At 34.6% G+C, this 24,646-nt stretch overlaps 9 protein-coding genes and 1 non-coding gene across 10 annotated transcripts; 6 read left to right on the top strand and 4 right to left on the bottom strand.

Moving 5' to 3' along the window:
- Positions 1–3,045: 3,045 nt before the first annotated feature.
- On the top strand, positions 3,046–3,831 carry LOC105558367 (hybrid signal transduction histidine kinase B-like). The gene has a single exon (XM_012005989.1). The coding sequence runs from the start codon at positions 3,046–3,048 to the stop codon at positions 3,829–3,831; it is 786 nt and encodes a 261-aa protein (XP_011861379.1).
- A 15-nt stretch (positions 3,832–3,846) lies between these two features.
- On the top strand, positions 3,847–9,979 carry LOC105558366 (putative leucine--tRNA ligase, mitochondrial). The gene is made up of 7 exons (XM_012005988.1): positions 3,847–3,891; positions 4,435–4,532; positions 5,465–5,754; positions 6,265–6,488; positions 6,557–6,857; positions 6,954–7,418; positions 7,569–9,979. Exons 1-7 carry the CDS (start codon positions 3,847–3,849, stop codon positions 9,977–9,979), a joined length of 3,834 nt encoding a protein of 1,277 aa, XP_011861378.1.
- A 1,755-nt stretch (positions 9,980–11,734) lies between these two features.
- LOC105558365 (peroxiredoxin Q, chloroplastic-like) lies at positions 11,735–12,358 on the bottom strand. The gene is made up of 2 exons (XM_012005987.1): positions 12,130–12,358; positions 11,735–12,081 (listed from the first exon to the last, which is right to left on the bottom strand). The coding sequence occupies exons 1-2, from the start codon at positions 12,356–12,358 to the stop codon at positions 11,735–11,737; spliced, it is 576 nt and encodes a 191-aa protein (XP_011861377.1).
- A 1,115-nt stretch (positions 12,359–13,473) lies between these two features.
- Positions 13,474–13,547, top strand: Trnar-ucu. The gene has a single exon. It is a non-coding gene; the product is annotated as a tRNA-Arg (tRNA).
- Positions 13,548–13,555: 8 nt separating this feature from the next.
- LOC105558364 (NADH dehydrogenase [ubiquinone] 1 alpha subcomplex subunit 9, mitochondrial-like) lies at positions 13,556–14,305 on the bottom strand. Its single transcript, XM_012005986.1, has one exon. The coding sequence runs from the start codon at positions 14,303–14,305 to the stop codon at positions 13,556–13,558; it is 750 nt and encodes a 249-aa protein (XP_011861376.1).
- A 251-nt stretch (positions 14,306–14,556) lies between these two features.
- LOC105558363 lies at positions 14,557–15,933 on the bottom strand. The gene has a single exon (XM_012005985.1). It carries the CDS (start codon positions 15,931–15,933, stop codon positions 14,557–14,559), a length of 1,377 nt encoding a protein of 458 aa, XP_011861375.1.
- Positions 15,934–17,780: 1,847 nt separating this feature from the next.
- On the top strand, positions 17,781–18,343 carry LOC105558350 (NADH-ubiquinone oxidoreductase 20 kDa subunit-like). Its single transcript, XM_012005971.1, has one exon. The coding sequence runs from the start codon at positions 17,828–17,830 to the stop codon at positions 18,341–18,343; it is 516 nt and encodes a 171-aa protein (XP_011861361.1). The 5' UTR covers positions 17,781–17,827.
- A 568-nt stretch (positions 18,344–18,911) lies between these two features.
- On the top strand, positions 18,912–19,874 carry LOC105558362 (L-lactate dehydrogenase-like). Its single transcript, XM_012005984.1, has one exon. The coding sequence runs from the start codon at positions 18,912–18,914 to the stop codon at positions 19,872–19,874; it is 963 nt and encodes a 320-aa protein (XP_011861374.1).
- A 780-nt stretch (positions 19,875–20,654) lies between these two features.
- Positions 20,655–21,753, bottom strand: LOC105558361 (nudix hydrolase 26, chloroplastic-like). The gene is made up of 2 exons (XM_012005982.1): positions 21,451–21,753; positions 20,655–21,152 (listed from the first exon to the last, which is right to left on the bottom strand). Exons 1-2 carry the CDS (start codon positions 21,751–21,753, stop codon positions 20,655–20,657), a joined length of 801 nt encoding a protein of 266 aa, XP_011861372.1.
- A 178-nt stretch (positions 21,754–21,931) lies between these two features.
- On the top strand, positions 21,932–24,333 carry LOC105558360 (tyrosine--tRNA ligase, mitochondrial-like). Its single transcript, XM_012005981.1, has 3 exons — positions 21,932–22,151; positions 22,639–23,691; positions 24,116–24,333. The coding sequence occupies exons 1-3, from the start codon at positions 21,932–21,934 to the stop codon at positions 24,331–24,333; spliced, it is 1,491 nt and encodes a 496-aa protein (XP_011861371.1).
- The last annotated feature ends 313 nt before the right edge of the window (positions 24,334–24,646 follow it).

Below are 24,646 nucleotides of genomic sequence, written 5' to 3'. Positions count from 1 at the left end.
CATTCTTCCTTTTACTCTTTCACTCTTTCATAATAGCTGTCATCTGGAGTATATACTACAATTTTATCCTCTTCTTTTATAAACTGAGGCACGTTAACGCGCATTCCGTTTTCTAAAATTGCAGGCTTATAAGAAGCAGTAGCAGTTTGTCCTTTAATAACAGACTCTGTTTCTTTCACAGCAAGTGTAACATAATCAGGCACATGCGCAGAAATTATTTTGTCTTGATAAGTTACTATTTTAACTTTCATATTATCCTGTAGATAAATCTTTTTTTCTCCCAATAAGTCCAAATTTATAGTGATTTGCTCATAATTACTTGGATGCATAAGATTTACAATGTTTCCTTCAGTGAAAAGGTAAACATACTCCTCTTCATCTAAAATTGCTCTTCTGATTGTTGCATCAGAGCGAAATCTTTCATAGTGTTTTGCTCCGGTTTTAATGTTTTTCATTTCGGCTTGTATGTATGCACCACCTTTACCAGGTTGAGTATGCATAATACCTACAACCAAAAATAATCCGCCGTTATGTTCCAACACCTGACCTGGTCTGATATCGTTAGCTCTTTCTGCCATAATTACATTTTCAACTTGATCTTATAATTATAAATAGCTTTATATAAATATCAAAGTCTTTATTAGTCAATAAATTCTGGCATATTTAATACTATATACCTCCCCCTTATATTTATATGTGGAAATATCTCTTTAGTGAAAGATAGCATAATGCGTTTTTTTGTGCTGATAACCAAAATTTCTAATATATCCCCTGAGCCGAAATTATATATAGATTTTACATTGCCATATAATTCATTACTTTCCAGCCTTACTTCCATATCTACAAGGTCACTTTGATAAAATTCATTCTCATCATTTAGCTTCGGTAGCTTGCTTCTTTCTATATACAGCTTCTTATTCCTTAAAAGCTCTGCTTCATTACGGGAATTTACTCCGCTGATTGTAGCTATTACTAAATTATCACCTATGACAGATACTGAGTCTATTTTATAATTCTCATCACCATTTATTAGCTCACCATATAAGGATATATTTTCAGGTTTTTCGGTAAAAGTTTTTAATTTAACAGCTCCTTTAATTCCATGAGGAGAAGTAATCATTCCGAGGCATACCAGATTGTCGTTCATATTAATATGGATTATCTAACCAGAAGATTTCTCAGATAAATATTGAGCCAGAATTTCAATTCCTTCATCAATCTCTTTTTCAGTGATAATTAGTGGAGGTAAAATTCTCACAACGTCATCTGATGTTACTCCAACAGTGAGTAAACCACGATGACTTAACTCTTCTGCAAACTTTTGATTGTCTGCTTTCACTTTTATTCCAAGCATTAACCCTTTCCCTCTCACTTCTTCTATTATTGGAAATTTACTTGCTAAGTCTTCTAATTTATTTTTTAAATACTTACCTCTAATTTCAACATTTTTCAAAAAGCCAGGACTGAGCAATTCTTCGAACACAGCATTACCTACTGAGGTTGCAAGCGGATTGCCACCAAAAGTGGAACCGTGCATACCGACCACCATATACTTAGCAGCCCTTTCAGTTGCAAGACAAGCCCCTAGCGGAAAGCCTCCTCCTATTCCCTTTGCAAGAGCACATATATCAGGTTCCACTCCTATATGTTCGTATGCGAATAATTTTCCTGTCCTACCAGCACCGCATTGTACGCAATCAAAAAATAGCAATATGTCATTTTCATCACACAGCTTTCTTAGTTCTTTCATAAAGACTTCATTCATTACTTTGATACCACCTTGCCCTTGTACCGGTTCTATTAATATAACACCTATACCACTTGAAATTGCTTTCTTTACACTCTCAATATTGGGCTCGATGTTATCACACCAATCAATGTAGGGATTTAGTAATTCAGAAAATTTCTGTTTATCGTTTGTAGCACAAGTTAAAAAGGTTCTTCCATGAAATGCACCATGAAATGTTAAAATTCTGTGACGGTTCTTATTGCCTTTTCCGTTTTGATAGACCCTAGCAATCTTAAGCCCACATTCTACTGTCTCTGATCCAGAATTCGAGAAAAATACAGTGTCAGCAAAACTGTTGCTTATTAATTTTTCTGCAAAATTATTGGCAGCAGGTATATTATAGGTATTTGATATATGCCATAATTCTTCTCCTTGCAATTTTAGAGCACTAATTAATCGCAAATTGGTGTGACCTAAGCTACTAACTGCTATTCCAGAGTGAAAATCTACGTAGCGCTTACCGTCAATATCATACAAGTAAATACCTTTACCATAAGAAAAATTTATGTTAACAGGAGAATAAACTGGCAAAATAGGAGAAATTGTCATAAAATATTATATGCTAAATTTTATTATTAATAACATAAAAACCGTTGTTTCACAATAAGAAGGATATGTATAAGCTAGGTAAATCAATGTTTTCTGCGCTGGAGAAAAACAAATACACAAAAGTTATTGCATTACTCTCATCGATCTTTATGATTTTATTCAGTGTGATATATTGTAATTATTTACTAAGGAGTAATTTCCTTTCTTCTTACCGTGATTCAAGTGTAAACTTAAAAAGTATACTGGAAAATGGCATGATAAAAAAATACCATTATTTACTAATAGAAAAGCATCACATTAAATATAAAAGTTTTGATTACATAAACCAACTGGTAAAACTGCGTGCTGAATTATTACAATCAGTGAGCAAAGTAAAGGATTTCAGCTTAATACTGTATGATCAAAACGGCAGAATAATATTCAGTAATTTTAACACTCAAGATTATGATTATGAACAGTTACTTACAAACGATGAAATTGATGAACTATTAAGTAACCAAGAAATATTTTATACTACAGGAAATACATTAACTTCTATTTTTCCTATATTCCATGAAAATAGCGTTAAACCGTCGTTTTTTTTGAAGATTCTTCGAAACTACAATAATTCTTATGTTATAGCATATGGCCTATTTTTAACATTTTTGGGCTTATTATTAATAATTTTAATATTAATAATGTTCTATTTGCACTTTTCTAATACCCAAATGCTAGCCAAGCAACATAAAACTAACATTGAATTACAGCAGATAAAAGAGGCATTAGAGCAAGAAAATGCAAATAAGCTAAAATTTTTTGCAAGCGTTACACATGAATTACGCACACCTCTTAATGCTATTATTGGATTTGCGGAGTTGATCAAAAATGAAACCTTAGGTTCAATGGATAACTCTCAATACAAGGAGTATGCAGACGATATATATAATGCAGGAACACACTTACTTACCTTAATTAATGATGTGTTAGATTTTTCAAAAGCTGAATCAAGTAGTTTAACAGTAGAAAAAGTGAAGTTTAACCTGAACAAAATAATAGATTCATGCATAAATATGCTATTACCTAAATTAAAAGAAGCAGGGATTAATTTAAAAAAAGAGATGACTAATAAACAATTATTAGTCATTGCAGATCCTAAGAGAATGAAACAAGTTATAATAAATTTATTATCAAACTCAATCAAGTTTACTCCCAAAGATGGTTTAATAAGAATGGTGATAAAAGAAAATATAGAAAAAAACTTATTAACTATTGAGTTTCATGACAATGGAATAGGAATAATGCAGCAGGATATATATAAAGTTATGTCTGTTTTTGGCCAAGCAGATTCGGGATATAGAAATGAAGGTACGGGCATCGGATTACCGCTAAGCAAGAAATTAGTAGAGTTAATGGGTGGAACTTTTGACATTAAAAGTGAAGCAAAACTTGGTACTACGATAACATTGAACTTCTTTTATGAAGAACAAACATGTGAAGATTCGATTGATTTTTAATAGGATCTATTTGATATGGTCTTGAAAACCACACTTTATCAAAAGCAGCAAGCCGAGAAGGTAGATACCGTCTGGCTAGTCAACAAGAAAATTATAAAAATTGAATCTCAAGCTGTATTGTAAAATCAAAAAATACTTCTAACTGTGTAGCGGTACACAGATTATAGTTAGTGGATATGTTGATAAGTAAATTAGTTATACCAATTCCCGCTATACAAGTCACAACTGTACGAACGTTGTAGTTTGGGCCACCAGTGGGGTGTCATCCATAAGTGTTGAAAGTGCTATAAGTGGCATTATATAAGGTGGTTAACGGCATAAATTTCAATGGTAAATTAAAAAAGCGCCTTTTTGCCTGTGGTTAGAAGGTTTAAGCGAATTTTCGACGTGGTTTATCTGCTTTCCCAACAACGAAAGTTGATATCAAGAGGAGATTTACATACCATTAATCACCTTGTGTGATTGCACTTTCAACACTTATGGGGTGTCATCCCAGTGCCCAGACACTGGTTCTATGCAACTTAATTAAAAACGTTTGTTTTAGCGTAAGACAACTACCTTTAGCTCATCAGCTCAGTTATAAGCAAAATTTCTGGATTCCAGACTGGAATGACACCATTTGCTGTCTTCAAAAATGAATGTTCGTACAGCTATGGATTGGACACGGGTGGTTTAAAAAAGGCATTAGGACACAGGTTAAGGTAAAACTACTATGAGGACTATCTTGTACGTTGGGATCAGCTCCCTGATCTAACAAGCATTGGACTAGTGGTGGACATGCAGCACTTTTCCTGCATTGAATGGCAATGTGCAGTAGTGTTGTTTCTACTTCATAACCATCATCTAATTTGAATCTGAAGTTTGGATTAAATTCACTACTTTTCCATTCTTCACATACATTATTAAGTTCTTCTCTCAGCTAATTTTTTATTTCATCATAAATCTCAATAGAATCACCCTTACCAGAATCAATGGTGTCACTTATTCTTGCTAATATATTGTCAAACTTTTTGAATTGAGATTTATCTTGTGGTGCCATATTACCAACCTCTAGAATAAAATTATTTAATTATACAATAAAACTAAAGGGAATCAAGTCCAGCACTTATTCAGGAAACAATAGCTTAAAAAGAGACTTAGTGTTAAATTTCTAATAGATTACTTATAAAAATAAATCTTATGGAAAGCGGAGCTTGGTTCATTTGGCTGATCAGTAACTTGGTTGTTATATTCAGCAATATGCAGATAATTTATACTTTTATAAGTGTGAATCTCGAAAAAGAACTTGGACTGACAATTATGCAAGTTGCGCTAGCTAACTCAGTATATACTTGGACTTTTGCCATCTTACAATTTTTTAGTGGGGCAACGTTTAATGTTTTTTCCAGTAAAAAATTTATTCTTTCTCGTTATCAACTATAATCCTCGGGTTTCTTATCCTTGTTAACGGTAACAATTTTTCCCATTTGATTTTGTCTCAAGTGTTGATTGCAACTGGAGCATCATTTGGTTTTATTGGTGCTGCTCATATAAGTAGCATCTGTTTTCCCGTTGCCCAATTTGGCCTGATGTTTTCACTAGTGCAGACAATTTCAAGCCTTTCTGCACTGATAATTCAAATATTGTTCTCTAGCTTGCTTGCCGAAGGTGCAGATTGGAAGAATCTGATTGTATGCATAATACTGTTTGGTGTGTTGATATTTGTACTTACGCTTTTTTGTCCAAACACGCTTCCAGAAAGCAGTTCAGAAGAATGCACAATACAAAACTCTATAAGAACAGTAATGTTCACAGTGCTAAAATTAAGAGATATCTGGATAACTTCAGTGGTGGGTGCTATTACTTTTGGAACATTTTTAGCACTTAACACCCTGTGGGCTCCAAGGTTACTGGGCAACTCAGAACTCAATACAATGGAGTCAGGTATAGCAACCGCAATACTATGGCTTGGTCCTGCAGTTGGTGCTCCAATTGCAGATCGAATCTCAAACTTATTTAAAAATAGGAAATATGTAATTTCTGCTTTTGCTTTATTGCAAGGCGTCTCAATTATTATTTTACTATGCAGCCATTTAACAGTCCACGTTGTGTACTTTTGTATGTTAATGTTCGGGTTTTTTGCGGGAGGACATATGCTTAATTTTACTGTCGGCAGCGAGATTGTGAAACGAAAATACATTAGCACATCTTCATCTATTATCAATGGGTTTATGTTTATTGTCAGCGGAATTATAGTGTCAATGCTAGCACTTTTTACAAATCATCAAATGGCGCTTTTTGCAATATTTGCAATGTTGGCAGTTGCTAGTATTTTAAATTATGCTACAGAAGAGACATACCCTAAAAAATAGGGTAGCTGAATCTTGAGTCGATTGCTATATTATATTTACGTATTGTAATATTTATCAATAATGGATCACGTTACAACAAAAGACACAACAGTAACTAAGGCAACGATAGCTGAAAATATAAACCAAGAAATAGGATTATCAAAGGAAGACTCTTCTTCGATAATAGATGATATATTGAACGAAATAAAGACAAGCTTGGCAAAGGATGGAATAGTAAAAATATCGTCATTTGGAACATTCTTGGTTAAGAAAAAGAAGGAAAGACCAGGAAATATACCAAATACATCAGAGAAAGTGATGATTCAGGCAAGAAGTTCAATTTCTTTTAGGCCTTCAAAAATTATAAAAAAATTAATCAATAATTAATGAATAAGGAAAAATTATTTTATACGATTGGGGAAGTAGCTGAAGAGCTACATTTGGAACAGCATGTTTTAAGATTTTGGGAAGGTCAATTTCATCAAATTAAGCCTACAAAGCGTAAAGGAAGAAGGCTATATGATCGTAAGTGTATAGAGGCCATAAAGAAAGTAAAACACATGCTATATGATAAAGGATATACAATAAAAGGAGTGCAAAAAGAATTTGGTAATGATATAAGAGTCACAAAGAATTTGTTGCAAGAACTTACCGATTTGAGGGATTATTTAACTAGTAAAATAAATAACGAGGAAAGTAACGAACAGGTGCGAAACACTACGTCTTGCTAAAATTTTGGAGTTTTGTGAGAGTTTAAAATGTGGCATATAGCCTCATTTCTTATGTTATTAGCAATATTAATAGGCTGTGGCCTGCAAAAACCTGCACCTGTGCTGCTTAAAGGCGAAGAATTTTACGGAAAAAGAGAGCTGGAATATACAAGAGAGTACCATTTAATTAGGGAGCCTCTAATAAAAAAAGAAAATAGAAAAGCCATCATAAACAGGATATACAGAGATAATAATGATGCGCAAAACGCGGGGGTAAATTGTAAATTTGTAATGCCAGTTAAAGGTACAGCTACGTCTTCTGATGGAACGTGTAAGGATGGCATAAAAATTGCTGCTCAAAATGGAACGAATGTAGTTGCCTCTGCACCCGGCAAAGTGGTATATGTAGGCAAAGGGCTGAGATGGTATGGAAATTTAATTATAGTAGAACACAAAGATAATTACATGACTGTGTACTCCTATTTAAAAAACATACATGTTGAAATTGGTGATAAAGTAAAACAGGGTCAAGTAATTGGGTCTGCAGGTAAGTCAAGTACGCAGGATAAAGATCCGCAGATGTGCTTTACAATACGGCATAACGGTCAAGCGGTTGATCCTTTGAAGCATATGAACTGTAATTGAATTTGGATTTATATGAAATATGATTTTAAAAGTGTTGAAAAATTTTATCAAGATAAGTGGAATTTTTCTGTAAGCAAGAATAGTGAACAAGAGAAATGTTACGTATTGGAGATGTTTCCATATCCATCCGGTAAAATTCATATGGGGCACTTACGTAACTATGCAATAGGGGATGTGATAGCGCGTTACAAGAGAGCTAATGGATTTGAGGTTTTGCATCCAATTGGCTGGGATGCGTTTGGATTACCAGCTGAAAATGCAGCAAGGGCCAATAATATTAGCCCTGCGGCATGGACGAAAGAGAATACAGATAGTATGCGTGCGCAGCTTAGATCTATAGGTCTTTCTTATAACTGGGAGCGTGAACTCTCCACATGTGAACCTGATTACTACAAACACGAACAAAAATTTTTCCTGGATTTTTTAAAGCATGGGCTTGCCTATCGAAAAGAGTCGTGGGTTAACTGGGATCCGGTAGACCAAACAGTGCTTGCAAATGAACAAGTAGTCGATGGAAAAGGATGGCGGTCAGGCGCAGTTGTTGAAAAACGTAAGTTATCCCAATGGTTTTTAAAGATTACTGATTTCGCTGAAGATTTACTCAAGTGCTTGCAAGATCTAAAAAATTGGCCAGAAAAAGTCAGAACAATGCAAGAGCGCTGGATAGGAAAATCTGAAGGGGTCACCATAGAGTTTGAAATAGTTGGTCTAAATAAGAAATTAAAGATTTTTACAACTTCTCCTCATACTTTATTTGGAGCTTCTTTTCTTGCGGTAGCAGCAGAGTACCCTATTGTGCAGGATCTTAAGGACAAAGAAATACGAGACTTTATTGATAACATAAAGGCAAAGGGAGAGAATGGCGAAAAAATAGGAGTTTACACCGGATTAAACGTCAAGCATCCATTTCTTGATAAGGAATTGCCGCTTTACATAGCGAATTTTGTGTTGATGGAATATGGGGAAGGTGCGATTTTTGGTTGCCCTGCACATGATCAGCGTGATTTTGAATTTGCACAGAAATATGATTTGCCGATTATTCCTGTAGTTCGTGAAGAGGGTGCACAAGCCACAGAGACCTTAAAAGAAGTATACACCAGCGATGGGGTAATGTTCAATTCTGAATTCTTAAACGGATTAACTGTCAGCAAAGCAAAGGAAGTAGCCATTAAAAAGCTTGAAGAAAAAGGAATAGGCAAGAAAACGATAAACTATCGTCTACATGATTGGGGAATTTCAAGGCAACGTTATTGGGGATGCCCTATACCTATAATATATTGTAAAGATTGCGGAACTGTTCCAGTGCCAGAAAAAGACCTTCCTGTGGTTCTACCTGCAGATGTAGAATTTACAAGTGGTGGCAATCCGCTGTATAAGCACCCAACTTGGAAGTTCGTTGATTGCCCAAAATGTGGAAAGCAAGCAGAGCGTGAAACTGATACATTCGACACCTTTTTTGAGTCTTCCTGGTATTTTGCTGCATTCTGTAGTGAAGATAAATCAATAGACAAAAATGCATGTAATCGTTTTATGCCTGTTGATTATTATATAGGTGGGATAGAACATGCAATTCTGCATTTGCTTTACTCACGATTTTTCTGCCGTGCTTTAACCAAATGTGGCTATTTTGATATTAAAGAGCCTTTCTCTACTTTAATCACTCAAGGAATGGTCTGCCATGCAACTTATAAAGACGAAAATGGTAAGTGGCTATTTCCCGCAGAAGCAAAAGAGTTGATTGCACAAGGAGCTAAGGTTCAAGTGGGCAAAGTTGAAAAAATGAGCAAGTCGAAAAAGAACACAGTTGATCCAAATTTTATCATAGAAAAATATGGTGCTGATACTGCTCGCTTGTTTGCGTTGTCCGACACTCCTCCAGAAAAAGATATGGAATGGTCCGATGATGGCGTGAAAGGTTGTTTTCGTTATGTAAATAAATTGCAGCGTATGGTCATGCAGCTGAGACCTGTAAATATACACTATGATAATGAAAATATTACGGGTGGACTTCTAGAGTACAGAAAAAAAATTCATAAACTCTTACACGGACTTACAGATGATTTGGAAAACTGCAGATTAAACTGTGTAGTGGCAAAATTTCGTGAGATGACGAATTTAATAGCTGAAATAGACGTAAAAACTGGAAAATCTCTTATTGATGAAGGTATATGTATATTAATCAGAGTAATCGAACCATTCATACCACATCTAGCTGAAAGCCTATGGCAAGGAATAGGAGGTCAACCTTGGCCAAAAGCTGATGAATCATTATTAGTTGACGATACGGTAACTATAGCAGTGCAAATCAATGGAAAATTACGTACAACAATAGAGGTGGCAATTAACTTACCTCAAGAAGAATTGAAGAAAATAGCGATAGACTCTGTGTCCAGTAAGATCGGTCAAAGCAAAGTTCGCACTGTATATGTTGTACCAAATAAGATAGTAAATATAGTTATATAAAAAATCCGAGTGTATCTGTTCAGGCAATGGCGTCAACTTAAGGGAAAATATCAGTGATAGTGTATAAAATTTCTCTCTAAAATTTTTACCATTAAATTACCCAAAAGCTGCAATAAACAGCACTTTTGTTTCTGTTTTATAGTATTTTCAAAAGCGAATGATAAAGGTATAATATATTCTATACTGAGAATATGCACGAGCTCCAAGAGGAGAAAAAATATATGCTGATGTTCCAGGAAAAAAGTGGGAAAGAGTGAGTATAATAGGTGGATGGATTGAAAAGAAGTTTATTGCACCAATGACCTTCACAGGAGGGTTTAATAAAGATGTATTTAATGTATGGTTAGAGCGAACCACAATTGCATATTTCAATATATCAGAGTACCGGTTGTTCCAAACTCCTATACGAGGTCATCACATTTTGTGAGCCACACCGGTGGCAGAATCTGGGTCACGAGGTCTTCTTCCTACACTCCATGTAAGAGCAGAAAGTGCCTCAAGAAGTACCAACCTGTCACCTATCCACTCTGAAAAGTTATTATCTTCTCTTGCTTTCAACCAAGCAATACTTATTCATATCATCTGGGTAAGGTCACAGTCATATAATAAAAGACCAAGGACGTAAGTATTTCTTTCCTTTTGCAGAAGGATATTGTCACTTATTTACTTAACAATTCAAAAAACTTGAAAGAATAAAGATAGCTATTGAAATTATCTTGATTTACATCAGTTATCCAAGTTTGACATTGAATACTTAACACTTCCTCTATTAACGCCTTTCTGTAATGTTTATCCAGATGAGACATTATATCATCAAGTAGAAGAAGTGGTGCCTTATTGTAATAAATACACCTTGCTTTTACACTGGATAAAATAATAGAAAGCAGTAATAACTTTTGTTCTCCAGTGGAGCACAGATTTATTGGTACGTTTCTTTTTTGACAAAAAACCCGAAAATTATCGTTATGCACACCAAGGGTTACTCTACCAGTCAATGAATCTTTTTCTCTGTTTTCCTTTAGACGATTCTGAAAATATTCTGCAGTATCGTCCAAAGTTAGCTGGCTGCTGAATTTCAAACTTGCCTTCGGAAAAAGCTTACTGGAATGGTTATCAATTGTATCTTGTAATATTTTTAAAACAGACGATCGCATATGTAAAATACTAACTGCATTAACGGCCATTATGTTTTCAAGACTAGAGAACCAGTTTTTGTTCAAAATGTTCTCCCTCAATAGTTTACTTCGCTCATGTTTAGCTTTTCTATACTTCATGTAGCAGCAAGTGTAATTTTCTTCAAACAGTGAAACTATACGGTCTAAAAATCTTAATCTGTCACTTGGAGAATTAAGAAGAACATAGTCCATTTGTGGAATCAGCCATATTACATTGGATATCTTATACAGAGATGAATAACTTGATTGCGTTTTTCCATCAATTTGTATTAGTTTCTTATTAAAACTCTTTGCGATACCAATTGAATTAAAATCCGTTCCATTAAAAAAATTATAGTGCACTACCCAATCTTCATTACTGAATCTATTTTGTATCTCACTAGCTTTTGCTTTTTTCATTCCATTGCTTTTAGCAAGCAACGAGATTGCTTCAAGTATATTAGTTTTACCAATACCATTTTCGCCAGTTATTACAACTGAGCTATCACCTGAATCCAGTTCAAAGTTTGAGTGGCTACGAAAATTATGTAATTTCAGCTTTTTTATGTAGCAATGGATAGCCATTAACCTATTCTTTAGTTTACATTCTCCTTACTTCTTCCAGAACCTCATCAACATGCCCACTAACTTTTACATTTTTCCAGATCTTCACTACTTTACCTTTTTTATCTATTAAAAAAGTAGTGCGCTCTATTCCCATATACTTTTTGCCAAACATACTTTTCTCTACCCAAACACCATATTTTTCCAACATTTCAGCATTCTCATCAGAAACTAAAGAAAATGGCAGAGAATATTTTGCTTTGAAGTTAGCATGGCGCTTAACACTATCTTTTGATACACCAATTATCACTGTGTCAAAGGAAGAAAAATCATCTATTTTATCTCTAAAACCTTTTGCCTCCATCCTACAACCCGGAGTATCGTCTTTAGGATAAAAATAAAGAACTACATTTTTTTTATCAAAAAATTCACTTAACGATAAATTTTCACCAGAATCTGTTGGTAAGCTAAAATCAGGTGCATTATTTCCTACTGCTAATTCCATACCTTGCTCCATTAATAACACTTTTACGGTATTATAGTAATATGGTACATTATTTCCTACTGCTAATTCCATATCTCGTTCCATTAATACCACTTCTGTGGTATTATAGTAGTATGGCACATTATTTCCTACTGTTAATTCCATGCTTTGCTCCATTGATAACACTTTTATCTATAGTAGTATATTGTAGTCAGAGTATCAAATTTTATATATAGCTAACAGATAAGATTCTTGATGTGGGCTTATTGATAAGTTTCTACCTTGTATCTTGTAAAAAGCATCTAATGCTTTAAGCTTAAGCATTGTAAGTCATGCTCATTAGTTTCCTCATCTCTTTGGCAATACAACAAAGGTATCCCAGTGTCAAGCACTGGGATGACACCCTACTTAACCATCATACTGCCGCGGTATCTCTAGATCCCGCTAACACGTAGCGGGATGACGAATTGCTTAACCCTCATTCCGCCGCAGACCGTCATACCGTGATTTATTCACGGTATCTCATCCGCTAACACGTAGCGGGATGACGAAGTTATCGTCATTCCACCGCATACCGCCGCGGCGCTAACAAGAGATCCCGCTAACACGTAGCGGAATGACAGCAATCCTACGTCATACCGCGATTCATTCGCGGTATCTCTTAACATAGATCCCGCTGCGGGATGACGGTTGTCGTTTAGCCACAAACATTAAGAAATTTACCAAATAAAAAAAGGCAAAAGAAGACCTGGTCATTGTCTATTTTCAGTATTTGGCGTTTTTTAAATCTTAAACACTGCAATTTAGCTGCTTTTAAACGCAACTCACCTTAGTTTAAATGTTTAAGAAATTTACTAAGCAGAAAAAAAGGCAAAAGAAACTCCGCGTTAGCTAGTTGTCACTCTCTAATCCTGCAAATTGGCGTACTATACTGTCTTAAACGACTTATAAGCGCGTTTCAGCTTATATAGGTAAAAACCCAGAAATGTTGTGAAGACATAAGGTGCACATAGTGCAAAAAATTAAAAATAAGACGCCAACTACGTTGTTTTCTTGCTGTTTAATCTGCACAGATGAAGATAACTGAATACCTTCACTATCATGATAAGGGGGCTGGCGGAGTTTGTCAAGCAACTTTCTATATAATATTTTCTAAAATAAATGGACTTCTCGCATCCAATTTCGGCAGCGCGTGACACACAACTGCAATGACAAGGTGTTGTAAGATAAACATCATATTCACACGAAATACTTGACTTCACTTGTACTAAGAAGCATTTTATATATGTTGTGTGCCCGTAGCTCAGCTGGATAGAGCATCAGCCTTCTAAGCTGAGGGTCGTAGGTTCGAATCCTACCGGGCACACTCTTCTATCAATACTTTCTATAAATCTTCAAGTATTCTGGCACCACATTTTCAATTGCTAATGGTCGAACCTTCATTGTTTCAAGGTCAACTGACTTTTCGATTGAACTATTCATCATAACTTTCACCTGATCTTGAGTAAGCACAGGGTTCGTATCTCCGGTTATTGGTTTTAGCAGCATAGAAATAATTTTATTTTCTAAAAAGAAAGCTATTAACTTTGCCATTGGAAAAGATACATTGATCAACAAACACTTTCTGTTAGTAACATTCAGAATAAACTTCAATAAGCTTTTGAAAGAGTAAACCTTTGGTCCACCCATGTTATAAATTTTCTTGTCTTGCTTATTAAAACTGATAATACGATATACCACTTCAGCTAAGTCTGTTACACATATTGGCTGAAATTTAGTCGTTCCATTGCCAATTAGTGGTAAGCAAGGAAGAATAGTTGCTAGTCTTGCAAATTTATTAAAGAAGTTATCTTCCTTACCAAATACAAGGCTTGGCCTAATTATTATTGCTTCTTGAAATGCTGAAGTTACAGCTTTTTCACCTTCCAATTTACTTTGAGCATATTTTGACAACTTGCTACTTTCTATTCCCATAGCAGAAAAATGTATCATCATAGGTACATTTTTCATTTTTGCAGCTTTTGCTATCCTTTCAGCTATTTTAACGTGAACAGCGTAAAAATCGTGCTTTTTTGCTTCATATAATATTCCCACTAAGTTTATGGCTACATCACATTCTTCCATACCCTCTAGAACTGATTTTTCATCAAAAAAATCGCCTTTAAATATTGATATTTGTCCCAAATTGCCACACAATTTTAAACAAGCAGCTTTTTCCTGATTACAAGTGAATATCTTTATTAAATATCCTTCTGCTGCCAAGCGTCTTACGATGTGTTTCCCTATAAACCCCGTTCCACCAAAAATAATTACACGTTTTGTCACGATTAAAGTTCCTAATAATTTGTTACTGTAAATTAATACAATGATTTTGCTTAATATTCTATTATGAATTCTCGTACAATAAGATCCATTTTCATTCCTCGTGAGCCTTTAACTAGAATTGCGTCATTATTCTGAATAATGTTAGCTAAATCACTTTTCAATTGATTAGAATCATTAAAATGCGTGCCTCTTATATTATCTGGCAAAAGCTCATGCAATTTTAACATAAATTTACCAGCTGTATAAATTTTATCTATATTATTTTCTGTGACAATCTTAACCAAATCTGTATGAAATTCTATGCTTTTATCACCAAGTTCCAACATATCACCAAGCAAAGCTACTTTTCTCTGATTAGAATATGTACTCAAAGTTTTTATTGCAGTTTTCATCGAAGTAGGGCTGGCGTTATAGGAGTCATCAATTAAATGTATATATTTTCTATTGTATTTGACCTTATGAATATTGCCTCTACCTTTCGTTACACTAAAATTCTTAAGTGCAAGTGGTAATTTTGATAAATCAAGTCTGAGGCTTTGCACAACTACTGCAACAGCAAGTAGCGAATAAGCAAAATGCTCACCTTGCACACGTAAATTAAAGTTTATAGTTTGATTATTATTTAGTCTTATTTTTAAATTTAACCCGTCATCGTTTCTTATTATGTCTAATAAGCAAACTTCAGCATTTTTATCTTTACCGAAGCTTATTATATTTCTATTGGCGTGTGATGAGAGATAATCATAATATTTATTATCTCTGTTCAAGACCAAAGTACCGTTATTTTTCGTACCATACAGAATTTCTAACTTCGCTTGTACAACGTCAAATAGTGATGAAAAATTTTCAGTATGTGCAGGTTCGATGTTGGTAATAACTGCAATATTCGGATTACTAATCTTTGATAATTCTTTTATTTCACCAACTTTATTCATTCCCATTTCAAGGATTAAGTACTGGCAGTTTTTTGGAGCTTTTAGAATTGTCAAAGGCAATCCTATATTGTTATTTAAGTTACCTTCGTTTGCATGGGACACTCCATATTGCGATAAAACAGTGTGCAGCATATCCTTTGTAGTAGTTTTCCCGACACTGCCTGTAATTGCAATAACTTTAGCATCAACAAGAACATTTCTAATGTAGTATGATGCCATATCATGCAAAGCTTTTAGGGTATCTTGTACAATAACGAGAGGGAAATTTTTATATTTACCCTCACTCACTATTGCAGCGGCAGCCCCTTTTAAAAACGCTTCATGCAAAAAATTATGGCCATCAAAATTTTTTCCCTTGAGGGCAATAAATAAATCACCTTTCTTTATGTTTCTTGTGTCCGTTGAAATATTTGAGCTATGTATCCAATTGCAAACATTTACATCTGTTCCGCCAGTTGCATCAATGATATTATTTGTGTTCCATTTAAACATAATAGAGTATTCTTTATAATAAATTGAACAATAAAAGTAGCGAAAATACTACATGTTTTAGATAATGTACAAATAATGGTTGCAATCCCTATAATTCTATCTTATAATGGATATAGAAGTTTAAATTTTTTCGTCTATAATTAAAATGTATTTAGTTGTAGAAAGTACCTTGGAGGTGTGTATGCCAAAAAACGACCAAAATGAAGAATCTACTTCTATACTAGCTAAAGTTGGTAATACAGCTTCGGGAGTAGGAAGTTTTCTGGGTAGAGGTGCAAAAGCTCTATTTGGAGGTATAATATATCCTATACAGCCAAAAAACTGGTTTAAGTCTTGGGGTGAAATGTGGCACGACATAAAAAATGGCGGGCGCTATGTTATTGGCAGCGAGCTTGAAAAATATGATCCACCCATAAAAACCACACAAGCTAGTAAAGATCTTGGTGTAGAAATAACAGAGCAAAAGAAAGGGACAGGAAAGGTAGCTTTTTTAGTGTCAAGGACTCTGACGGGAGATATACCTTATTTGAACGATGAACAATTGGGTAAAATAAAAGTAGGTTTACCGAATGTAACTATTTTCAGAGAAGAAAACAAAATTGTAATTGAAATTAACGTTGAGGAAATAGCTAACACTATTAAAACTAATCCTGATAATAAAGGCAAGAGCGAGAAAGAAATAAAAGAGCTTGTTCTTAAAGGAATTGCTAATAAAGTTGAAGGCGACCTCAAGAAGTTTGCAGAAATCACTGGTGGAGAATTTAAAGTTCACACAGACTTAAAATTGCTGTATGGTATTGCAGAAAAATTGTATCGAGAATATGATAATCAGAACAAACCATCAGAAACTCTAAGGTCAGCACAAACTGGAAAGTCACCAGGGCAGTCCTCAGAAACTGTTACAAGTACAGATGAATTAGTAAAATCTTTTAACATCACTAATCCTAGCGAGTTTCCTTTTGGTAAAAGTAAAGAAGCTATTTCTCCTATAAAAAATATGCAGTTATCAGAACAAGATATCAAAAAGCAAGTAGAAGGATTGGAAAGTACTTTTTTGAATTTTGAAGATGCCTCTGGTGAAGTAATAAAACCACTATCTACGCCTGATGTAGAAAGAAATAAAGGAAGAGGAAAAGGTCGCTCTTAAAATATGAGCAATGAAGTTTATGATAGCAATAACATCTTTGCTCAAATATTAAGAGGTGAGTTACCTTGTGAGAAGGTACATGAAAATGAAAATGTATTAGCTTTTCGTGATAAGTACCCTGACGCACCAGTTCACATTTTAGTTATACCAAAAAATCAATATATTTCATACGATGATTTTATTCTAAAAGCTTCTGAAGAGGAGATAGTAAGTTTTTTCAAAATTGTCAGAGAAATAGCACATAAATATAATTTAGAAAAAACAGGATATAGATTAGTCACTAACTACGGTGAAAATGGAGAGCAGGTTGTACCACACTTTCACGTGCATATTTTAGGTGGTAAAAAGTTAGGAAAGCATGTAAACTCATAGTGTTATGTGTTTTGTTAAATGAGCGAATATCTAACCATAGTAATCTTTATCTGCGTATCAATTGTAGTATCTTTTGCTTTAGGTATATTGCCTATGTTTCTTGCAGTGAGTAAGCCAGATGGTGAAAAACTTTCCACATATGAGTGTGGCTTCAATCCACTATCCAGTGCAAGAAAAAATTTTGACATTAAATTTTACCTAGTTTCAATATTATTTATAATATTTGACTTAGAAATTGTTTTTCTTTTTCCTTGGGCTGTTTCTTTATCTAAGATAAGCTATGGTGGATTTTGGTCTATGATGGTATTTCTTGCAATACTCACTATAGGTTTTATCTATGAATGGTGTAAAGGTGCATTAGAGTGGGAGTAGTTTATGACAAATCAAATTCTATCTAATGATGACTGGGGTCGTTATAAAAAAGAAGGGTTTCTTGTTACTAAATTTGGTGATTTAATAGATTATGTAATGAATTGGGCAAGGTCTGGTTCATTGTGGCCAATGACATTTGGTCTTGCATGTTGCGCAGTTGAGATGATGCATACTGCATCCAGCCGTTATGATCTTGATAGATATGGCATAATGTTTCGTGCAAGCCCACGTCAATCAGATGTGATGATTGTTGCTGGCACACTAACCAATAAAATGGCAGCAGCATTGCGCAAGGTTTATGATCAAATGGCAGACCCAAAGTATGTTATTTCTATGGGAAGTTGTGCAAATGGTGGTGGTTATTATCATTACTCTTACTCAGTGGTTCGTGGCTGTGATAGAATTGTACCGGTTGATGTGTATGTTCCTGGGTGCCCACCAACCGCTGAGGCATTGCTATATGGAATGCTATGCCTACAAAACAAAATAAAACGAACTCAGAATATAAAGCATGGATAAAACTGCAAGGCATATACAAAAAAAGACCAAGTGTGAGTGCATTCAAAAAGATGATGGCATTATTGTAATATGTTCAACTTTAGATGAAATTGAAAAGCACCTATCCTTTCTACGTGATGATGAAAAGTGTAGGTTTGAACTATTAGTTGATATTTTTGGGGTTGACTATCCAGATCGAGAAAAGCGCTTTGAGTTAGTGTACAATTTACTCAGCATTGTGCATAATATTAGAGTACACATAAAACTTCAATTATGTGAGGGCGATATGCCTCTAAGCATAGCAAAGGTATTTAGCACAGCTTCGTGGTTTGAGCGTGAAGTGTTTGATATGTATGGAATAGAATTCTCTGATCACCCTGATTTGCGTAGGATTCTAACAGACTATGGATTCAAAGGTCACCCAATGTTAAAAGATTTCCCTCTCACTGGTTATGAGGAAGTAAGATATGATATAGAGACAAAAAAGGTTGTGTATAATCCTATAGATTTACCGCAAGATTTTCGTATGTTTGATAGCTTATCGCCTTGGGAAGGTAAAACCATAAAAGTAAATACAAAGGAGTAGAAAATGACAGTACAAAGAAAAAAAATATCTTTAATCGGTGCAGGAAATATCGGTGGAACTCTTGCCCATATGATTGCACTAAGAGAACTCGGCAATGTTGTTTTACTTGATATTAGTGATGGAATACCGCAAGGTAAAGCACTCGACATAGCAGAATCATCCCCTATTGATGGATTTAATTCTGGTTTAACTGGAACTAATCAATACAAAGATATAGAAAATTCTGATGCAATCATCATAACAGCGGGCATTGCTAGAAAACCTGGAATGAGCAGGGATGACCTCCTGCAAACCAATGCTAAAGTAATGAAGGAGGTTGGTGAAAATATTAAGAAGTATTCTCCAAATGCATTTGTAATAGTGGTTACCAACCCTCTGGATGCCATGGTTTCAGTGGCACATAAATTTTCAAACCTTCCAGCTAATATGGTTGTTGGAATGGCAGGAGTGCTTGATTCTTCCCGTTTTCGTTATTTTCTTGCAAGTGAATTAAATATTTCAGTTGAAGATATATCTGCTTTTGTGCTTGGAGGACATGGTGACACTATGGTACCACTCATTAATTGCACTTCTATCGCTGGCATTCCACTTACCCAAGTTATCGATATGGGTCTCATTACGCAGAAAAAAGTTGATGAAATAGTTGAACGCACTCGCAATGGCGGTAAAGAAATAGTTGATCTGCTTAAGTCTGGATCTGCATACTACGCTCCTGCATCTTCAGCTATATGCATGTTAGAGTCATATTTAAAAGATAAAAGGCGTATATTACCATGTGCTGCTTACCTTAATGGTGAATATGGTGTAAAAGATTTGTTTATTGGTGTTCCTGTAATTATTGGAAAAAATGGAGTTGAAAAGGTCCTAGAAGTTAAAATGAATGATAGTGAACAAGAAATGTTTGATAAATCTGTGAATGCAGTGAAAGAACTATTTAGGCTCATAAGCAAATCAATGGTTTTATAGAATTTCCTTGTAGCTCAAGTTTCGTAAACAGCCTAAAAAAGTTGCTTGTGGTTATTTCTGCTACTTTATCGGGTGACTCATTCCATAACTCTGCCAAACAATCCACAACATATTTTACCATTGCTGGTTCGTTCTTTTTTCCCCTATAAGGCTCAGGTGATAGATATGGTGCATCAGTTTCAACCAAAACAAGTTCGCGTGGTACACCTTGTGCAATTCCTCTGAGTAAGCTCGCATTTTTAAAAGTAATGATTCCAGAAAATGAAATATATAACCCTAAATCTATAGATTGATAAGCAAGCTCTTTAGAGGAAGCAAAGCAGTGCATTACTCCACCAAAAGTGCCAGTTTTCATTTCTGACCTTAACATATCGATCATCTCATTATCAGCGCTTCTTGTGTGAATAACTAAAGGTAGTCCAGTTATTCTTGACGCTTCTATATGCAATGCAAAACTTTTTTTCTGATTGTCTTTGTTGTCAGATTTATAAAAATCTAACCCGGTTTCACCGATACTAATTACCTTTTGGTCCTTGGTCAATTCAACTAATTCATCAATATGTATACACTCACCGTTTTCTATAGCAGCATCAAGCGGATGTATACCAACAGAGAAGTAGACTTGATCATAGGATGAAGAAATTTTTAATAACTTAGGAACATCGTCAATGCTTACGCATATGTTATGCAAAACCTTTACACCATTTTTCTCTGCCCTTGAAATTACTTTTGGTATTTCATCATCGGAAAAATAAATCAAGTGGCAATGAGAATCTACTATCATGAGCTTATTGTTGAGGCTTTTATTATAGAAGAAAACTCTTCTATCACTGTTTTATAAACTTCTTTTTTAAATGATATAGCACTGGCTACTAAACTATCTGTACTTTGCCAACGCCACTCTTTGAACTCTGGATGATCAGTATAATTAATATCAATATCCTTATCCTCTCCGCAAAACTTCATTAAGAACCACCTTTGCTTTTGACCAGAATATTTTCCATTCCAGCATATTGGTATAACTTCTTCAGGCAAGTTGTAGTATATCCAATCCTTGCTTTTAGTTATAACCTTTACTTTATTAGTGCCAACTTCCTCTAGCAACTCACGTAACGCTGCTTGTTCCAGTTTCTCACCATCATCAACACCTCCTTGTGGCATCTGCCAGTAAGAGTCGCTATCAAAGCGTTTTCCAATGAAGACATGTCCTTGTCTGTTAAATAGCATTATGCCAACACAAGGACGATACTTATCTTTCTGCTCAACCACGAGTACGCTCTGTTTTTAAATGATTTGTTACAGAAGTTTTAGTTAATTTTCCATTTTTTTCTTTCTTCATCTCTTCAACAATTTTCTTTGCAACTTCCTTTGCACTTAAGTTTGAGTTACCAATTTCAAGTGTACCTTCAGGTATAAATAGCCTTTTCCCCTCAATTTTTTTCATAGCAAAATCCGAATCAGTAATTTTATTTTCCTGGTGCCTTTCTTCTGATTGAACACGTCTTACTAGTTCCTCATTATTACAATGTAATACTACAGGAAAAATTTTTACGCCCATTTTTTTACTTAAATTTACCACTGAGTTGTACAATTTTTGATCATAGGAATCACCCTCTATCAATTCATTTGTAAATATATAATGTTTTGATTTTATGTAGTGTTTTTCCAGTATTGCTAACATATTTTCTCTGACTGCAAAAATCTTTTCCCACAGATCATCTGGAACTTCAGCATCTTGTAATTTAACAATATCAAATATAATATTATTGAATAGATTATTGCTTACTATCACTGCACTAATGATTTTACACAGTTCCTTTGCAGTAGTAAATTTACCACTGCCTGGAAAGCCGATTAAGTAGATGAGAGTCTTGCCCATAATGAATATTAGTAAAAAGCTATTCTCAATTATATAAAAAGTATATACATTGTACATGCTAAAAACATGGTGATAAAATAGATGCAGGTAATACCTTTAACGAACAGTTGCGTTGAAAATATTTCATATTTAGAGATTTTGAGTGTATAATTATAAGTAAATTAAATAATTTAAGATGATGACTAATGTATCCAGTGATACAGAATCAATAAAAAGCATGATTGTAAATATAATAGATCAAAATAAAGGTCACGATATAGTTACTTTCGATGTGCAGAATAGAACCATTATTGCAAAATATATGATTATTACATCTGGTGATTCAAGTCGCCATGTGAAAGCGTTAGCTGAACACGTAATAAAAAGTCTCAAGCGACATGATAAAATAGATGTAGAAGGTATGGATGAAGGCAATTGGGTGATTTTGAATTTTCAAGGCATAATGGTTCACATATTCAGGTCAGAAGTAAGGAAGTATTATAAAATAGAAGAGTTATGGAACTGATTGCCTGGGCCATTCAAGTACAACTGTATAAGTATCGCACCTTTAGGATAGCTCCCCAAGAAAAGGTGTCATCCCAGTGCTTGACACTGGGATCCAGAAAACTTAATTATAAACGAGCACACTATACAACGTTTTTGATAAAATTGCATGAAAAACTGGATTCCAGCGTCACACGCTGGAATGACATCATCATCGATATCTTCAATGACAATGTTCACATATAAAATAACATACTAAAAAGATTATGAAACACAAGTCCGAGTTTTTAAATTTTATCCAAGAAAGAGGGTACCTATACCAATGTACAAATATTGAAGGGTTAGATCAGCTATTATCCGAAAATAATCATATAGTCGCATACATTGGGTTTGATTGCACAGCACCAAGTCTTCATATTGGTCATCTAATGCATATTATGATGTTCCGCCACCTGCAAAAATTTGGTTACAAGTCGATAGTTTTACTTGGAGGTGGCACAACGAAAATCGGCGACCCATCCGGTAAGGATAAAGCAAGAAGCTTCTTATCTATCAAGGATATTAGCGAAAATATATCTAGTATAAAGAAAACATTGAAGAAAATGATATCTTTCGATGATGGAAAGACTGGTGCAGTTATAGTAAATAACGCAGACTGGTTGGATAGTATAAAATATATAGACTTTTTGCGTGATATAGGAATACATCTTTCAGTAAATCGCATGCTAAGTTTTGATAGTGTGAAAACTAGGCTGGATAGAGAGCAAACCTTAAGCTTCTTAGAATTTAATTACATGCTATTGCAGGCTTATGATTTTGTTGAGTTGAATAAAAAGCATGGCTGTCGTCTGCAGATTGGAGGGTCAGACCAATGGGGAAATATAGTAAATGGAATTGAGCTTGGAAAAAAGTTGAATTTACCTGAGCTGTTTGGCCTTACCACCCCTCTTTTATTGAATGCTCAAGGGGTAAAAATGGGCAAAACTGAAAGTGGAGCAGTGTGGCTTGATGATAATATGCTAAAGCCTTACGACTACTGGCAATATTTTCGCAACGTTGATGATCAAGATGTTGGACGTTTTTTGAGATTGCTCACTGATGTGTCAATTGATGAGATCAAAAAGTTAGAATCCTTAAAAGATCAGGAAATAAATGAAGCAAAAAAGGTCTTGGCAACAGAAGTGACAAAAATATGTCATGGTGACAAAGAAGCGGCACTCGCACTATCTGCTGCAGTCTCTGCTTTTGAGAATGAAGATAGCTCACTACTTCCTGATTACATCATAAAAAAAGAACAAGTTGCAAGCGGCATATCCTTAGTAGACCTACTGCATGACACCGATTTTGAACCTTCAAAAGGCGCTGCAAAGCGTTTAATACAGGGCAATGGGTGCAAAGTTAATGATAATATTATAAACAATGTTAACTACATAATAAATTCTGAGAGCTTTAAAGGTCAGTCATTTATAAAATTATCTGCAGGAAAGAAGCGCCATATTAAAGTCGTGGTAGATTAGGTCTCGAAGTAAGAAAACAAATTTTATACAAGTGAGAAATTAGATAATGATGATATGAATGACTTAAATCAAATATATTTATCTAATCATAAGCCTATATCAAATCTCTTTCTAACTCTGGGTATTACTACATTTCGTGAAGCATTAAAATATGTACATAAACTGCCTTACGGACGTAATAACAATCGTACAGATTATTTATCGGTAATTAGTGAGAAATGTGGTACATGCAGCACAAAGCATGCACTTATTAAACACTACAAAAATCTCTGCAGTTCTAAGTGAGTATAACTTGTTGCAAATTCCGGAAATGCACTGCTACCTTCGTTATAAAAATCGAATTATTGATATAACTTTTCCAGAAAATAGTGCCTCACTAGAACTGACAGAGGAAGAGAAAATTGAGCCTAAACATCTTGGAAACTACAAAGTAGAAAAGCATAAACAATTTATTGAGAACTGGTTACCCAAACATACCATACAACATGGAGCAAATTTTCAAAATTCGAGAATTATGTATAAAGCGATTGGAAAGATAGTAGAAAGCGAAATTCTATTATATATAGCTAAAGTGGCTTAAGTTTACCTACAATTTGAAAAACCGTCATGCCACCGCGAACCGTCATACGGCCGCGGCGCTAACAAGAGATCCCGCTGCGGGATGACGGTTGTCGTTTAGCTATAAATGTTTAAGAAATTTACCAAACGAAAAAAAAGGCAAAAGAAGCCCCGAGTAGCGAGTTTTGACTCTATATTACTGTAAGTGGCGCTGTAATAATGTGCTGACGCTTAGTTTAAGCGCGATTTGGCTGAATGTAGAAAAAATAAAAAAGACATGCAGCCGCTATAATTTTATGTAATCCGCCAATAAATACTCTGAGTTTTTTACTGAA

Source organism: Vollenhovia emeryi, unplaced genomic scaffold, assembly GCF_000949405.1.
Source record: "Vollenhovia emeryi isolate VEMERY1.0 unplaced genomic scaffold, V.emery_V1.0 DF939351.1, whole genome shotgun sequence".
NCBI classification, from domain to species: domain Eukaryota; kingdom Metazoa; phylum Arthropoda; class Insecta; order Hymenoptera; family Formicidae; genus Vollenhovia; species Vollenhovia emeryi.
This window is presented reverse-complemented; position numbering and strand designations above follow the sequence as displayed.

What these genes read in the sequence shown, in the direction of transcription:
- LOC105558361 (XM_012005982.1), bottom strand. Translation starts at nt 21,753, where the DNA reads ATGGGCAAGACTCTCATCTACTTAATCGGCTTTCCAGGCAGTGGTAAA. An exon ending in AAAAATTGTACAACTCAGTG is followed by an intron (nt 21,153 to 21,450) that starts GTAAATTTAAGT and finishes ATTTAAAAACAG; the next exon opens with AGCGTACTCGTGGTTGAGCA.
- LOC105558367 (XM_012005989.1), top strand. Translation starts at nt 3,046, where the DNA reads ATGCTAGCCAAGCAACATAAAACTAACATTGAATTACAGCAGATAAAA.
- LOC105558360 (XM_012005981.1), top strand. Translation starts at nt 21,932, where the DNA reads ATGACTAATGTATCCAGTGATACAGAATCAATAAAAAGCATGATTGTA. An exon ending in TGATAAAATAGATGTAGAAG is followed by an intron (nt 22,152 to 22,638) that starts GTATGGATGAAG and finishes TTGATTGCACAG; the next exon opens with CACCAAGTCTTCATATTGGT. An exon ending in AAATTCTGAGAGCTTTAAAG is followed by an intron (nt 23,692 to 24,115) that starts GTCAGTCATTTA and finishes TAACTTTTCCAG; the next exon opens with AAAATAGTGCCTCACTAGAA.
- LOC105558364 (XM_012005986.1), bottom strand. Translation starts at nt 14,305, where the DNA reads ATGGAAGAATGTGATGTAGCCATAAACTTAGTGGGAATATTATATGAA.
- LOC105558365 (XM_012005987.1), bottom strand. Translation starts at nt 12,358, where the DNA reads ATGGAGCAAAGCATGGAATTAACAGTAGGAAATAATGTGCCATACTAC. An exon ending in TGGTGAAAATTTATCGTTAA is followed by an intron (nt 12,082 to 12,129) that starts GTGAATTTTTTG and finishes TTTATCCTAAAG; the next exon opens with ACGATACTCCGGGTTGTAGG.
- LOC105558366 (XM_012005988.1), top strand. Translation starts at nt 3,847, where the DNA reads ATGGTCTTGAAAACCACACTTTATCAAAAGCAGCAAGCCGAGAAG. An exon ending in AAAAGCAGCAAGCCGAGAAG is followed by an intron (nt 3,892 to 4,434) that starts GTAGATACCGTC and finishes TCTGGATTCCAG; the next exon opens with ACTGGAATGACACCATTTGC. An exon ending in TAAAATAAATAACGAGGAAA is followed by an intron (nt 6,858 to 6,953) that starts GTAACGAACAGG and finishes TTATGTTATTAG; the next exon opens with CAATATTAATAGGCTGTGGC.
- LOC105558363 (XM_012005985.1), bottom strand. Translation starts at nt 15,933, where the DNA reads ATGTTTAAATGGAACACAAATAATATCATTGATGCAACTGGCGGAACA.
- LOC105558350 (XM_012005971.1), top strand. Translation starts at nt 17,828, where the DNA reads ATGACAAATCAAATTCTATCTAATGATGACTGGGGTCGTTATAAAAAA.
- LOC105558362 (XM_012005984.1), top strand. Translation starts at nt 18,912, where the DNA reads ATGACAGTACAAAGAAAAAAAATATCTTTAATCGGTGCAGGAAATATC.